Source organism: Nerophis lumbriciformis, linkage group LG02 (assembly GCF_033978685.3).
Source record: "Nerophis lumbriciformis linkage group LG02, RoL_Nlum_v2.1, whole genome shotgun sequence".
NCBI lineage: Eukaryota > Metazoa > Chordata > Actinopteri > Syngnathiformes > Syngnathidae > Nerophis > Nerophis lumbriciformis.
This window is the reverse complement of record NC_084549.2, coordinates 66,320,280-66,335,000: the sequence shown is the minus strand read 5'-3', so window position 1 is coordinate 66,335,000 and position 14,721 is coordinate 66,320,280. Positions and strand designations below refer to the sequence as shown.

At 41.0% G+C, this 14,721-nt stretch overlaps 1 protein-coding gene across 1 annotated transcript in view; it reads left to right on the top strand.

Annotated features, from left to right (window-relative positions):
* The window catches only part of pdxkb (pyridoxal (pyridoxine, vitamin B6) kinase b), a 29,338-nt gene extending 16,602 nt beyond the window's left edge, over window positions 1-12,736 (top strand). The window contains exons 3-11 of the mRNA XM_061973835.1: window positions 1,460-1,564; window positions 1,633-1,716; window positions 1,792-1,826; window positions 1,921-2,006; window positions 7,782-7,827; window positions 9,802-9,913; window positions 9,985-10,121; window positions 11,908-11,974; window positions 12,065-12,736. Coding sequence (XP_061829819.1) covers window positions 1,460-1,564; window positions 1,633-1,716; window positions 1,792-1,826; window positions 1,921-2,006; window positions 7,782-7,827; window positions 9,802-9,913; window positions 9,985-10,121; window positions 11,908-11,974; window positions 12,065-12,180 — 788 coding nt within the window. The 3' untranslated portion in view covers window positions 12,181-12,736. The remainder of the gene's footprint in view (window positions 1-1,459; window positions 1,565-1,632; window positions 1,717-1,791; window positions 1,827-1,920; window positions 2,007-7,781; window positions 7,828-9,801; window positions 9,914-9,984; window positions 10,122-11,907; window positions 11,975-12,064) is intronic.
* The last annotated feature ends 1,985 nt before the right edge of the window (window positions 12,737-14,721 follow it).

Below are 14,721 nucleotides of genomic sequence, written 5' to 3'. Positions count from 1 at the left end.
GTGTTGCCATGTGACAGGTATGTTGCCATGTGACGGGTGCGTTGCCATGTGACAGGTGTAATGCCATGTGACAGATGTGTTGCCATGTGACAGGTGTGTTGCCATGTGACAGGTATGTTGCCATGTTACGGGTGTGTTGCCATGTGACAAGTGTAATGCCATGTGACAGGTGTGTTGCCATGTCACGGTTATTTTGCCATGTGACGGGTGTGTTGCCATGTGACTGGTGTGTTGCCATGTGACGCGTGTGTTGCTATGTGACAGGTGTGTTGCCATGTGACAAGTGTAATGCCATGTGACAGGTGTGTTGCCATGTCACGGTTATTTTGCCATGTGGCGGGGGTGTTGCCATGTGACAGGTATGTTGCCATGTGACGGGTGTGTTGCCATGTGACAGGTGTAATGCCATGTGACAGATGTGTTGCCATGTGACAGGTGTGTTGCCATGTGACAGGTATGTTGCCATGTTACGGGTGTGTTGCCATGTGACAGGTGTAATGCCATGTGACAGATGTGTTGCCATGTGACAGGTGTGTTGCCATGTGACAGATGTGTTGTCATGTGACAGGTGTGTTGCCATGTGACAGGTGTGTTATCATGTGACAGATGTGTTGTCATGTGACAGGTGTGTTGCCATGTGACAGATGTGTTGCCATGTGACAGATGTGTTGTCATGTGACAGGTGTGTTGCCATGTGACAGGTGTGTTGCCATGTGACAGATGTGTTGTCATGTGACAGGTGTGTTGCCATGTGACAGGTGTGTTGTCATGTGACAGGTGTGTTGCCATGTGACAGGTGTGTTGCCATGTGACAGATGTGTTGCCATGTGACAGGTGTGTTGTCATGTGACAGATGTGTTGTCATGTGACAGGTGTGTTGCCATGTGACAGATGTGTTGCCATGTGACAGATGTGTTGTCATGTGACAGGTGTGTTGTCATGTGACAGGTGTGTTGCCATGTGACAGATGTGTTGTCATGTGACAGATGTGTTGTCATGTGACAGGTGTGTTGCCATGTGAGAGATGTGTTGCCATGTGACAGATGTGTTGTCATGTGACAGGTGTGTTGTCATGTGACAGGTGTGTTGCCATGTGACAGATGTGTTGCCATGTGACAGATGTGTTGCCATGTGACGGGTGTGTTGCCATGTGACGGGTGTGTTGCCATGTGACAGGTGTGTTGCCATGTGACAGGTGTGTTGTCATGTGACAGATGTGTTGTCATGTGACAGGTGTGTTGCCATGTGACAGATGTGTTGCCATGTGACAGATGTGTTGTCATGTGACAGGTGTGTTGTCATGTGACAGGTGTGTTGCCATGTGACAGATGTGTTGCCATGTGACAGATGTGTTGCCATGTGACGGGTGTGTTGCCATGTGACGGGTGTGTTGCCATGTGACAGGTGTGTTGCCATGTGACGGGTGTGTTGCCATGTGACAGGTGTGCTCCTCCCACAGGATATTCGCACTGGAAGGGTCAGGTGTTGACAGCCGACGAGCTGCACGTCCTCTACGAGGGCATCAAGCTGAACAACGTGCACCAGTACGATTATGTCCTCACAGGTGAGATTGTGTGCCGTGCAACGCGTGTGTTACAGGTGTGTACATGTGTGTGTGTGTGTTGTGTTCAGGCTACACCAGAGACACGTCTTTCCTGGAGATGGTGGTGGACATTGTCCAGGAGCTGAAGAGAGCCAACCCCAACCTGGTGTACGGTGAGTGTTGTCACCTGGAACACAAGTCACATGTCACATGTCACATGTCACTTCACCGAGACTTTGTCCTTTCAGTGTGTGACCCGGTGCTGGGTGACCATGGATCTATGGTGAGTCATGCACGTGTGTGTGTGTGTGTGTGTGTGTGTGTGTGTGTGCGTGTGTGTGTGCTCGCGCCCATTACATGTGTGTTTCTCCTTCCAGTACGTCCCTCAGAACCTTTATCCCGTCTATAAGAACAAGGTGGTTCCTGTGGCTGACATCATCACTCCCAACCAGTTTGAGGCTGAGTGAGTCAACCCTTTCTAACTTGGCATTGCTGTGTGCTTTTATTTTGTCTTCAACTTCCTGTCTGATTGTCAACCATAGCTTTCGAGCCCATGAAATCTACACAATCCAGTGGAACCTCCATCTACTGAAAAGTTTGTGTAGTGAAGCAGAGTTCCCCCGTAAGAACCAATGTAAACATGAATAATTGGTTCCAGCCTCAACAAAAGTCCATATTTTAGTAGAAAAAAACTGCACACGTTAAAGACATTATAATGTGTATATATAAATATAGATATATATACACTATATTGCCAAAAGTATTTGGCCACCCATCCAAATGAAGAGAATCAGGTGTCCTAATCACTTGGCCCGGTGTATAAAATCAAGCACTTAGGCATGGAGACTGTTTCTACAAACATTTGTGAAAGAATAGGCCACTCTCAGTAATTTCCAGCATGGAACTGTCATAGGATGCCACCTGTGCAACAAAACCAGTCGTGAAATTTTCTTGCTCCTAAATATTCCAAAGTCAACTTTATTATAAGAAAAGTGAAGAGTTTGGGAACAACAGCAACTCAGCCACCAAGTGGTAGGCCACGTGAACTGACAGAGAGGGGTCAGCGGATGCTAATGCGTGTAGTGCAAAGACTTTCAGTTGCTACAGAGTTCCAAACTTCATGTGACCTTCCAATTAGCCCACGTACAGTACGCAGAGAGCTTCATGGCCATGCAGCTGCATCTAAGCCATACATTACAAAGTCCAATGCAAAGCGTGGCATCGGTTGGGAACATCTCTGCGCTGCTGACCCGTCTCCGCTCGGGATGGTTTCCTGCTGACCCCACTATGGACTGGACTCTCACTATTATGTTAGATCCACTATGGACTGGACTCTCACAATATTATGTCAGACCCACTCGACATCCATTGCATTCGGTCTCCCCTAGAGGGGGGGTGGTTACCCACATATGCGGTCCTCTCCAAGGTTTCTCATAGTCATTCACATCGACGTCCCACTGGGGTGAGTTTTTCCTTGCCCTTATGTGGGCTCTGTACCGAGGATGTCGTCGTGGCTTGTGCAGCCCTTTGAGGCACTTGTGATTTAGGGCTATATAAATAAACATTGATTGATGATTGATTGATGCAGTGGTGTAAAGCACGTCGCCACTGGACTCTAGAGCAGTGGAGACGCCTTCTCTGAAGTGATGAATCACGCTTTTCCATCTGGCAATCTGATGGACCAGTCTGGGTTTGGAGGTTGCCAGGAGAACGCTACATTTCGGACTGCATGAAATTGGTGGAGGAGGAATTATGGCGTGGGGTTGTTTTTCAGGAGTTGGGCTTGGCTCCTTAGTTCCAGTGAAAGGAACTTTGAATGCATTTTGGACATATACATGGGATGGCACTTCAAGTTCATATGTGAGTAAAGGCAGGTGGCCAAATACTTTTGGCAATATAGTGTATATATGTATCCTTATTTTTCCTCTATCCTCTTGTTGTGGGGCAGACTGGCTCGTACATGCACATGCATCCTCCGCTGTTGCCGTTTCTAATACAAAGTAGCGTACAGTTCGAACTTATATCTGTCAGTAGACTCGCTAAGGAAGCGCAAAAAAACGACAACATGACTGACGGGGGAGGAGACACAGTCAAAGTGGAGGCTCATAAATAAGACCCGCCCACAAAATGGCGCATCCTGAAGAGACGGTCAGAAAGCGGTTTGAAGAGGGTCTGTTAAACATAATCCTCAAGGGGGAACAAAAAAATCGATTCACACCCGAATAGCAATTCTTATTCATCCAGACTTTAAATCAATTAATAATTTCCAAAAATTGGTTTAATTTTTTTTATATATGTGTATATATATGTATATATATAAATATATATATGTATATATATGTGTGTGTGTATATATGTATACTATACATATATATTTATAATATACATATATTCATATATATAAATATATGTATATATATGTGTGTGTGTATATATGTATACTATACATTAAGGCTGCAGCTAACGATTATTTTTCTATCGATTAATCTATAGATTATTTTTTCGATTAATCGGTTAATCTATAGATTATTTTTTCGATTAATCTATAGATTATTTTTCCTATTACCGATTATTTTTTTTATTTAAAATGAAGATGAAAAAATAAATGTAGGCCAGTTTTTTCAAAAGGCATGACTTTTATTTACAAAAAAAAAAAGTATGGCCACTCAGTCAACATTGACAACAACATGACAAAATATTCTGTAACAATGGGCGGTATAGCTCGGTTGGTAGAGTGGCCGTGTCAGCAACTTGAGGGTTGCAGTTTCGATCCCCGCTTCCGCCATCCTAGTCACTGCCGTTGTGTCCTTGGGCAAGACACTTTACCCACCTGCTCCCAGTGCCACCCACACTGGTTTAAATGTAACTTAGATATTGGGTTTCACTATGTAAAGCGTTTTGAGTCACTAGAGAAAAGCGCTATATAAATATAATTCACTAAAATGTAAACATTTAAATCTTTTAACATTTAACACAATTAAAAGTAGCTTATTTGCTTTTTAATGTGCAAATATAAAAGTAAACATCCAGTGCAAATCTTAATATTCTGCAATAGTATAAGCATTTCTAAAGTAAAAGTATTGCTTATTTTGCTTTAAAATGTGCAAAAATAAAGATAAACATCCAATACAAAAAAGTGCAAAATGAAATATTCTGTAACAGTGTAAACATTTCAACAAAAGTAAAATTATTGCTTATTTTGCTTAATAACACAACAATGATAGTATGATTAAAGTGAAAGTTAATTGTTCGTTTGTACATAGTATATGTAACTGTTAATGTTGTAAAAGGTATTTGCACAACTAATTAACGTTAGCGTTAAAGAGGAGCGCGTCTTTGTAAACACTGAACAGGCACGCCAAACGCGCCTCTCAGAGCGAAACAGTGTTTTAGTCTATGAATTTACAACGCAGATACAAATGACACATTCATGTTTTTGTGTAATGATGACAACGTATACTCACGCGGACGATTGACTAGTTGATGGTGATGGCAAGAACGCTGTCGGGTGTTTTCTTTTCAAATGTTCGTTCATAGCCGTTGTGCTGCTATGATAGGCCATTTCCGCTCGACACAGTGTGCATACAACAACTGTCAAGTGTTTTGCTTTTTTCGCTGTGCTTATCCCACACTTGAAGGGATGTACCAATGCTGAATGTGGCTTCTGGATTTCACTCAAAAGACCAGACCGTAGTTACGTTTTCCTTTTATTTTCCTTTAGTTTGCAACAGTTTTTCCAACGAAGAAACAGCTTCTTTTTTCTTCTTTAGTCTTTTTAGCAGTCTTTAGCAGTGTTAGACTTTAGTTTCTTTAGCTGTCATTGGCTGTCTTTAGTAGCCTTTAGTAGCCTTTAGCAGGTGAAAAACCTTTAAGGACAAAACACCACAAGATTAACATGCTGTAAAAAAATCTATCAATTATCAATCCCATAATTTACAATTATTAATTAGGCTATCAAACTCTTAACCATTAAACAAGTGCAAGAAAATGGACACATCTTTTCCCTTTAAGTTAAAACAGATTTTAAATAAATTGTCTCAACATAAATGCACCAAGATACATATAAAATACAATTAAACCCAGAAACACAATAGATAAATGCAACAGAAAACCCAATATGCAAATACATAAATACCTAACCAATTAACCACCTATTTAGATACATATTTAAAATCCATATTCAATATAAATATATTATTAATTTAGCAGTGAAACCTCACCAGCAGCCAATGATCCAACACACTTAAATCCAACACTTTAAGTTGAGCGACTTCACCCTCCTGATGAAGCAAACTGCTCCAACATTTATCAAACTAAGCAAAGAATATCAACACTAAACAACAGTTGCATAACACACTGTGTGTATTCAGCCTCCAGACTAAGCACGCTACATGCACCCCCCCCCCCCCCCCCCCCCCCAATCTCACCAGCGCAACAGGTGCGCCACACCCACAAAGAGAAATATTAAATCTTACATACTTTTGGCACAACTCTTGGTTATCTGTAATGAACTAAACCTTTTTCCACTCTGCGCTGGCGTCTTTTGTACTCCTTGATTTGACACAGCGGTCTAATTACCGGGCTCGCGCACCAGCAGATGAGACGGGAGCGCGCCGCGTTATACCTGCGCGTGAACGTAAACTGATCGGCTCTGATTTTATAAGCCGACTGGCCGAAATAATGCCGAATTATATACATTTCCTGGGGTTGCCTAGGTGAATAGGGAGGCGGATGTGCTCTAAGATAAAATATAATTTTATTAAGTGGGGTTTGGCTGGTTGCTAAACAGCCACGGTTGCGAGCTCGCGCGTCAGCTGACGAGACAGCTGTTCGCCGCTACAACATTATTAGGCCGTTTATTGAAATACTCCCACACTTTTGACGACTTTTGGCGTGCTTTTTTTCCCTCGCTCGCACCGCTCGCATCATCTGCTTTGCGCTCCGCCATGACGGCAGTGTGACGTAAATATGCGACGCTTCGACGCATAAAAACGGCGTCGACGTATTTACGTAACCGATGACGTCGACTAGGTCGACGCGTCGTTTCAGCCTTACTATACATCCATCCATCCATCCATTTTCTACCTCTTGTCCTATACATATATATTTATAATAAAAATATATATGCATATATTTATATATATATATGTGTGTATATATTATTATTATTATTATTATATATATGTTCGATTAGTAAATAAATCAAATAAATATTTAGTTATTATTAACTAAATAATTAAGTAATTTCGATTAATAAAAATGTATTATTAAAAAAAATTGGCAAAAAATATACATGTGTGTGTATATATATATATATATATATATATATATATATATTTTTTTTTTAAATAAACAATTCGTTTTTTAAAATATCTTCTAAGGCCATTTCCATGCAACCAGAATCCTGATTATTATTCATCCCAATTCTAAATAAATTCATAATTTTCAAATATCAATTAAAAATAAAACATTTCTTTTTTTAGGCCATATCCATGCATCCAAGATGCATTCTGGCTGCAAGGAGATGAAAACGCAATTTTACAAATTGATTCTTATTTTTAGCAATAATAAAGAATTGTTTATATTAGAAAAAAAAATCAATTTAAAGAATTGTTAAAAAATAATGGATTGGATTGTGTTTCAGGCAAAATACGTTGAAAACGCAATATACAGATATTTAAATTTTTTTTTTTAAATTATGAGTCGATTTAGAATCGGGATTTCATTTTTTTTATTTTTTTTATTTTATTTTATGTATTTATTTCAGGCAATGACATAAAAAAATAAAAATAAAAAACAAGTACAAAGTTGATAACACATAATATAAATTAATATAGTGCAAAAGGTGATGTATAGTATGTATGGGATAAATAAGAATCGCGATTCGGATGTGATATTTTTATGCAACCTTGTGTCCTACACTTAAAATAAAGCCCAAAAGAGAGCTGCCACAAGGGGGCAGAAAAGAGCTGCGAGTCGCCGACCTTGAGCGTTTTATCACCTCTGCATGTGACCACACTTTTCTTTTTTTTTGCCACACTGCCGTCAGAATAGTCTGCCTCACGCTTGGGATACGTCCCGAAGGGAAAAGGGTTCATTAAATCGTTGTTATGGCGGTGCGTAGGTAACCATGGAAGGTGGTAGCCCGAGGAGCGCCTGTAGAACGTGGATGTTTTGAAGAACACAACAAGAAGTTTGGGATGTCCCTTTAAGATCTTTTCTTGTTGGCTTCTTGCAGGCTGCTGACGGGTAAAAACATCAGCACAGAGAAAGACGCGGTCGAGGTGAGCTGGCTCTAGATGGGTGCACTTAGTCTTTGGAGTGCATTTTGAGAAGTACACTACAATGCAGTACTCTGTCAGTACCAGGATGTTGCACTCAAAAATGTGGCTAACATGAGGAGCAACATGTCAAGTGAACATTAATGTCTGCAGTATGAGAAATAAGAGTAATGCAAGACAGTACTACACTGTCAACATCCACATTCTCAGGAACTAAGTACACAGTGTGAACAGTGTACTCATTGAAGTGTACACAGTATACTCATTGAAGTTTACACAGTATACTCAATGAAGTTTACACAGTATAGTTATTAAAGTGTACAAACTATACTAATTAAAGTGTACAAACTATACTAATTAAAGTGTACACAGTGTACTCATTGAAGTGTACACAATGTACACATTGAAGGGTACACAGTGTACTTATTGAAATGTACACAGTATACTCATTGAAGTTTACACAGTATACTCATTGAAGTGTACACAGTATACGTATTTAAGTGTACACATTATAGTTATTGAAGTGTACACAGTATACTCACTGAAGTGTACACAGTATACGTATTTAAGTGTACTCAGTATAGTCATTGAAGTGTACGCGGTATACTTATTGTAGTGTACACATCATAGTTATTGAAGTGTGCACATTATAGTTATTGAAGTTTACACAGTACACTAATTTAAGTGTACACAGTATACTCATTGGAGTGTACCCAGTATACTCACTGAAGTGTACACATTATACTCACTGGAGTGTACACAGTGTACTCACTAAAGTGTACACAGTATACTCATTGAAGTGTACACAATATACTCAAGTGTACACAGTTTATTTATTGAAGTGTACACTGTATACTCACTGACATGTACACAGTATACTCAATGAAGCGTACATAGTTTACTCACTGAATTGTACACAGTGTACCCACTAATGTGTACACAGTATACTCACTGAAGTGTACACAGTATACTCACTGAAGTGTACACAGTTTAGTTATGGAAGTGTACACAGTGTGCTCACTGAAGTGTACACCGTGTACTCACTGAAGTGTACACCGTGTACTCACTGAAGTGTACACAGTATACTCACTGAAGTGTACACAGTATACTCATTGAAGTGTACACAGTATACTTAATGAAGTGTACACAGTGTACTCACTGAAGTGTCCACAGTATACTCACTGAAGTATACACAGTTTACTCACTGAAGTGTATACAGTTTAGTAATGGAAGTGTACATAGTGTACTCATTGAAGTGTACACAGTATACTCACTGAATTGTACACAGTGTACTGACTGAAGTGTACACATTATACTCACTGAAGTGTACACAGTATACTCACTGAAGTGTACACAGTTTAGTTATGGATGTGTACACAGTGTACTCACTGAAGTGTACACCGTGTACTCACTGAAGTGTACACCGTGTACTCACTGAAGTGTACACCGTGTACTCACTGAAGTGTACACCGTGTACTCACTGAAGTGTACACCGTGTACTCACTGAAGTGTACACGTGTACTCATTGAAGTATACACAGTATACTCACTGAAGTGTACATGGTATACTCATTGAAGTGTACACAGTATACTTAATGAAGTGTACACAGTGTAGTCACTGAAGTGTCCACAGTATACTCACTGAAGTGTACACAGTTTACTCATTGAAGTGTACACTGTATACTTAATGAAGTGTACACAGTGTACTCACTGAAGTGTCCACAGTTTAGTTATGGAAGTGTACACAGTGTACTCACTGAAGTGTACATAGTATACTCACAAGTGTACTAGTATACTCACTGAAGTGTACACAGTATACTCACTTAAGTGTACACAGTTTAGTTATGAAAGTGTACACAGTGTACTCACTGAAGTGTACACAGTGTACTCACTGAAGTGCACTGACACTAGCGTTCCATTTGAGACATGCCTGATTTCTGCCATCATGTGTTCCTCCTGACGAAAGGTTTTTGTGCAGGTGATGGACCTGCTGCACGCCATGGGTCCAGACACGGTGGTCATCACGTCGTCCGACCTGCCCTCCAGGCTGGGAGACCGCTTCCTGGTGTCGCTGGGCAGCCAGCGCCACGGTGAGTGTCATGTGACCTGCGTGGCGTGCCGTCACCCTGCCTTTCCAATCAAAGCGACTGTTGCGCTCCAGTTCGCCCAGACGGCAGCAGGACGACTCAGAGGGTTCGGATAGAAGTTCCCAAAGTGGACGCCGTCTTTGTGGGGACCGGGGACTTGTTTGCTGCCATGCTGCTGGCGTGGACGCACCACTACCCCAACGACCTGAAGGTAGGAACACAACTCTTTAATACTGAGCACGATTAATAATCATCACTAATTCATAATTATTATTAACCATTAGAAGTGAGTATTTATAGCAGGAATGTCCAAAGTGCGGCTCCGGAGCCGTTTGTAAGTCAGAGCTTGTTTTTTGCCCACAGAAGTCACAAAAATATATAACTTTAACAACCATATTGCTACTATTAAACAGTTAAAAAGTTAAATCCACTTATAGTACATTAACATATCGGCAAAGGAGCAGCTTACGAGAGGAGAGAAAGGAGCAGACAGAGGGGGGAAGGGATGCTGTCAGGGGGAGGGGCCTTGCGTGTGTGTGTTCTTGGAAGAGGTTGTAAAGTAAGTCAGCTTTGGCATATTTTTCCAGAAAAGTCCGTTCTCATCACAATTAAAAACCTGTTGTCATACGAAGCCAGCTTCATCCATCTCTTCAATACGAGCAAGCAAAAAATGGCTACCGGCGAGACACAAAAGAAATGAATGAACGAAGAGACGTGTATTGTAAATTTTCTAATAAAGTAGTCAAACAAAATTGTGTTCCTTAGATGTATTTGAAAAGCTTTAGCAATTCAAATTTGCCAGCTCATTGGCCTTGTGGTTAGAGTGTCCGCCCTGAGACTGCAAGGTTGGGGGGGCCCATTGCCTCCCTGATTGGCACTCAATATCAAGGGTTGGAATTGGGGGTTGAATCACCAAATGATTCCCGAGCGGGGCGCACACTACTGCTCACTGTTCCCCTCACCTCCCAGGGGGTGAACATGGGAATGGGTCAAATGCAGAGGGAAAATTTATATAGCCCTAAATCACAAGTGTCTCAAAGGGCTTGGAGAGGACCGCAGATGTGGGTGTCCCCCCCCCCCCCCCCCCCCTCTAGGGGAGACCGGATGCAATGGATGTCGAGTGGGTCTAGCATAATATTGTGAAAGTCCAGTCCATAGTGGATCTAACATAATAGTGAGAGTCCAGTCCATAGTGGATCTAACATAATAGTGAGAGTCCAGTCCATAGTGGATCTAACATAATAGTGAGAATCCAGTCCATGGTGGATCTAATATAATAGTAAGAGTCCAGTCCATAGTGGATCCAACATAATAGTGAGAGTCCAGTCCATAGTGGATCCAACATAATAGTAAGAGTCCAGTCCATAGTGGATCTAACATAATAGTAAGAGTCCAGTCCATAATGGATCTAACATAATAGTGAGAGTCCAGTCCATAGTGGGGCCAGCAGGAGACCATCTCGAGCAGAGACGGGTCAGCAGCGCAGAGATGTTCCCAACCGATGCACAGGCAAGCGGTCCACCCCGGGTCCCGACTCTGGACAGCCAGCACTTCATCCATGGCCACCCATGGACCTGTGCCCCCCCTTCCACAAGGGAGAGGGGGGCAGAAAAGAGACAACAGATCAACTGGTCTAAAAAGTGGGGTCTATTTAAAGGCTAGAGTATACAAATGAGTTTTAAGATGGGACTTAAATGCTTCTACTCAGGTAGCATCTCTAACTGTTACCGGGAGGGCATTCCATAGTACTGGAGCCCCAATAGAAAACGCTCTATAGCCCGCAGACTTTTTTTTAGGCTCTGGGAATCACTAATAAACCGGAGTTCTTTGAATGCAGATTTCTTGCCCGGACATATGGTACAATACATGAAAAAGACATGTATTTTTTTGTGATTGCTCTGCGGATAGTTGACAGTTGTATTGCTAATGCCGATGTATTTTTGTGCAACGAGGAAGTGCTGAATGATGATGTACTTCTCGCTGCTTCCTCCACCCAGACGGCGTGCGAGAAGACATTTTCGGTGATGCATCACGTCATCCAGAGGACCATATCGTACGCTCACGGTAGGACCAGCCTCCTTAGTAGCCCGTAGGTGGCGCCCTGGCCCTTCCTCTAAAACCACCCCCCGTGTCCCTCCCCTCCACCCCCGTCAGAACTCGCCGGTCCCGGTCGCAGGCCCAGTCCGCCCCAGCTGGAGCTGAGGATGGTGCAGAGCAAAGCGGACATCGAGGACCCCGCCATCGTGACGGAGGCCACCGTCATATCGTAACGATCGCCCGCCTCGGTCCCTGTAAAGCTCATTTTGTAACACATCGCCTCAGAAGGACAGGGAGTCACAAACGCAACACGAGCCGCGGCCCCCGCCGAGGTAGTGCGCCTGCCACCGCTACGCAACACCGTTTTGTCCATGGCGCTCGTTGTCGTCTTGTCCTCCACGCCTGGTAGCAGCGTTAGCGCTGGCTGTGTCTCAAACGGAGCGCTCGCTCCAGTACACTTCCATAAGTACACTGCGAGTGTGTGAATACCCACGGTGTAGTGCTGTCCCTGAATACATCACAATATTTACTTGCTTCTCCTCATCCGCCATTGCCGCTCTGAATGCAGCGTCCGTGTACCGGCAGTAGGGATGTAACGATATACCGTAAAATCTTCAACCACGGTAAGACCCCCCACGCTTTGTCTTACCGTTTTTAAAGTGAAATGATGCTAAAATTGTGATTTGATGAAGTCAAATGGCTTAATAGCTAACATGAATACAACACACATTACCTCTTTCCCCTATTAAAAAATGACATTCCCCAATCTATTTTTCGGAGTATAAGTCGCTCCGGAGTATAAGTCGCACAGTCCGAAAATGCATAATAAAGAAGAGGAAAAACATATATAAGTCGCACTGGAGTATAAGTCGTATTTTTTGGGGAAATTTATTTGATAAAACCCAACACTAAGAATAGACATTTGAAAGGCAATTTAAAATAAATAAAGAATAGTGAACAACAGGCTGAATAAGTGTACGTTATATGAGGCATAAATAACCAACTGGTATGTTAACGTAACATATTATGGTAAGAGTCATTCAAATAACTACAACATATAGAACATGCTATACGTTTACCAAACAATCTGTCACTCCTAATCGCTAAATCCCATGAAATCTTATACGTCTAGTCCAGTGGTTCTTAACCTTGTTGGAGGTACCGAACCCCACCAGTATCATATACGCATTCACCGAACCCTTCTTTAGTGAAAGATAAAACTTTTTTTTTTCAAATTCAAGACAAAGTTATATGTTTTTGGTAACACTTTAGTATGGGGAACATATTCTAAGTAACAAAGACTTAATTTAGAGTTATTTGGACACTAGGGTAACATATACTAAGTAACAAAGACTTAATTTAGAGTTATTTGGACACTAGGGGAACATATTCTAAGTAACAAAGACTTAATTTAGAGTTATTTGGACACTAGGGTAACATATACTAAGTAACAAAGACTTAATTTAGAGTTATTTGGACACTAGGGTAACATTCTAAGTAACAAAGACTTAATTTAGAGTTATTTGGACACTAGGGTAACATATTCTAAGTAACAAAGACTTAATTTAGAGTTATTTGGACACTAGGGTAATATATACTAAGTAACAAAGACTTAATTTAGAGTTATTTGGACACTAGGGGAACATTCTAAGTAACAAAGACTTAATTTAGAGTTATTTGGACACTAGGGTAACATATACTAAGTAACAAAGACTTAATTTAGAGTTATTTGGACACTAGGGTAACATATTCTAAGTAACAGAGACTTAATTTAGAGTTTTTTGGACACAAGGGTAACATATTCTAAGTAACAAAGACTTAATTTAGAGTTATTTGGACACTAGGGTAACATATTCTAAGTAACAAAGACTTAATTTAGAGTTATTTGGACACTAGGGGAACATATTCTAAGTAACAAAGACTTAATTTAGAGTTATTTGGACACTAGGGTAACATATTCTAAGAAACAAAGACTTAATTTAGAGTTATTTGGACACTAGGGTAACATATTCTAAGTAACAAAGACTTAATTTAGAGTTATTTGGACACTAGGGTAACATATTCTAAGAAACAAAGACTTAATTTAGAGTTATTTGGACACTAGGGGAACATATTCTAAGTAACAAAGACCTAATTTAGAGTTATTTGGACACTAGGGGAACATATTCTAAGTAACAAAGACTTAATTTAGAGTTATTTGGTTAGGGTTAGGGCCAGGGTTTGAGGGTTAGGATTATAATAAGGCCATACCGAATAAGGCATTAATAAGTACTTAATAATGACTAGTTAAGAGCCAATATGTTACTAATTTGCATGTTAATAAGCAACTAATTAATGGTGAATATGTTCCCCAAACTAAAGTGTTACCATGTTTTTTTTTTACTGGTGCACAAAATGAACCGTGCATGAACAAAGTTCAAACAACAAAACCAACACAGTGCATAAACTCACAACAAATTACACACCTGCAAACCAGTCAGCTGTTGCCGTATCCGTAATACGCCGATAGGGAGAAGTTTTTATTCACACGATGAATCGGGTGTGTCTTGACCTCCGCCGAACCCCTGAGACCGACTCACCGAACCCCTAGGGTTCCATCCAACCCAGGTTAAGAACCACTGGTCTAGTCTCTTACGTGAATGAGCTAAATTATATTATTTGATATTTTACGGTAATGTGTTAATAATTTAATGGGAAATGACCAAAATTCAATGGTCAAATCAACAATAAGTATGTTGTTTTAAAGTTGTATTTGTGTTGTAGAATATTGGTTG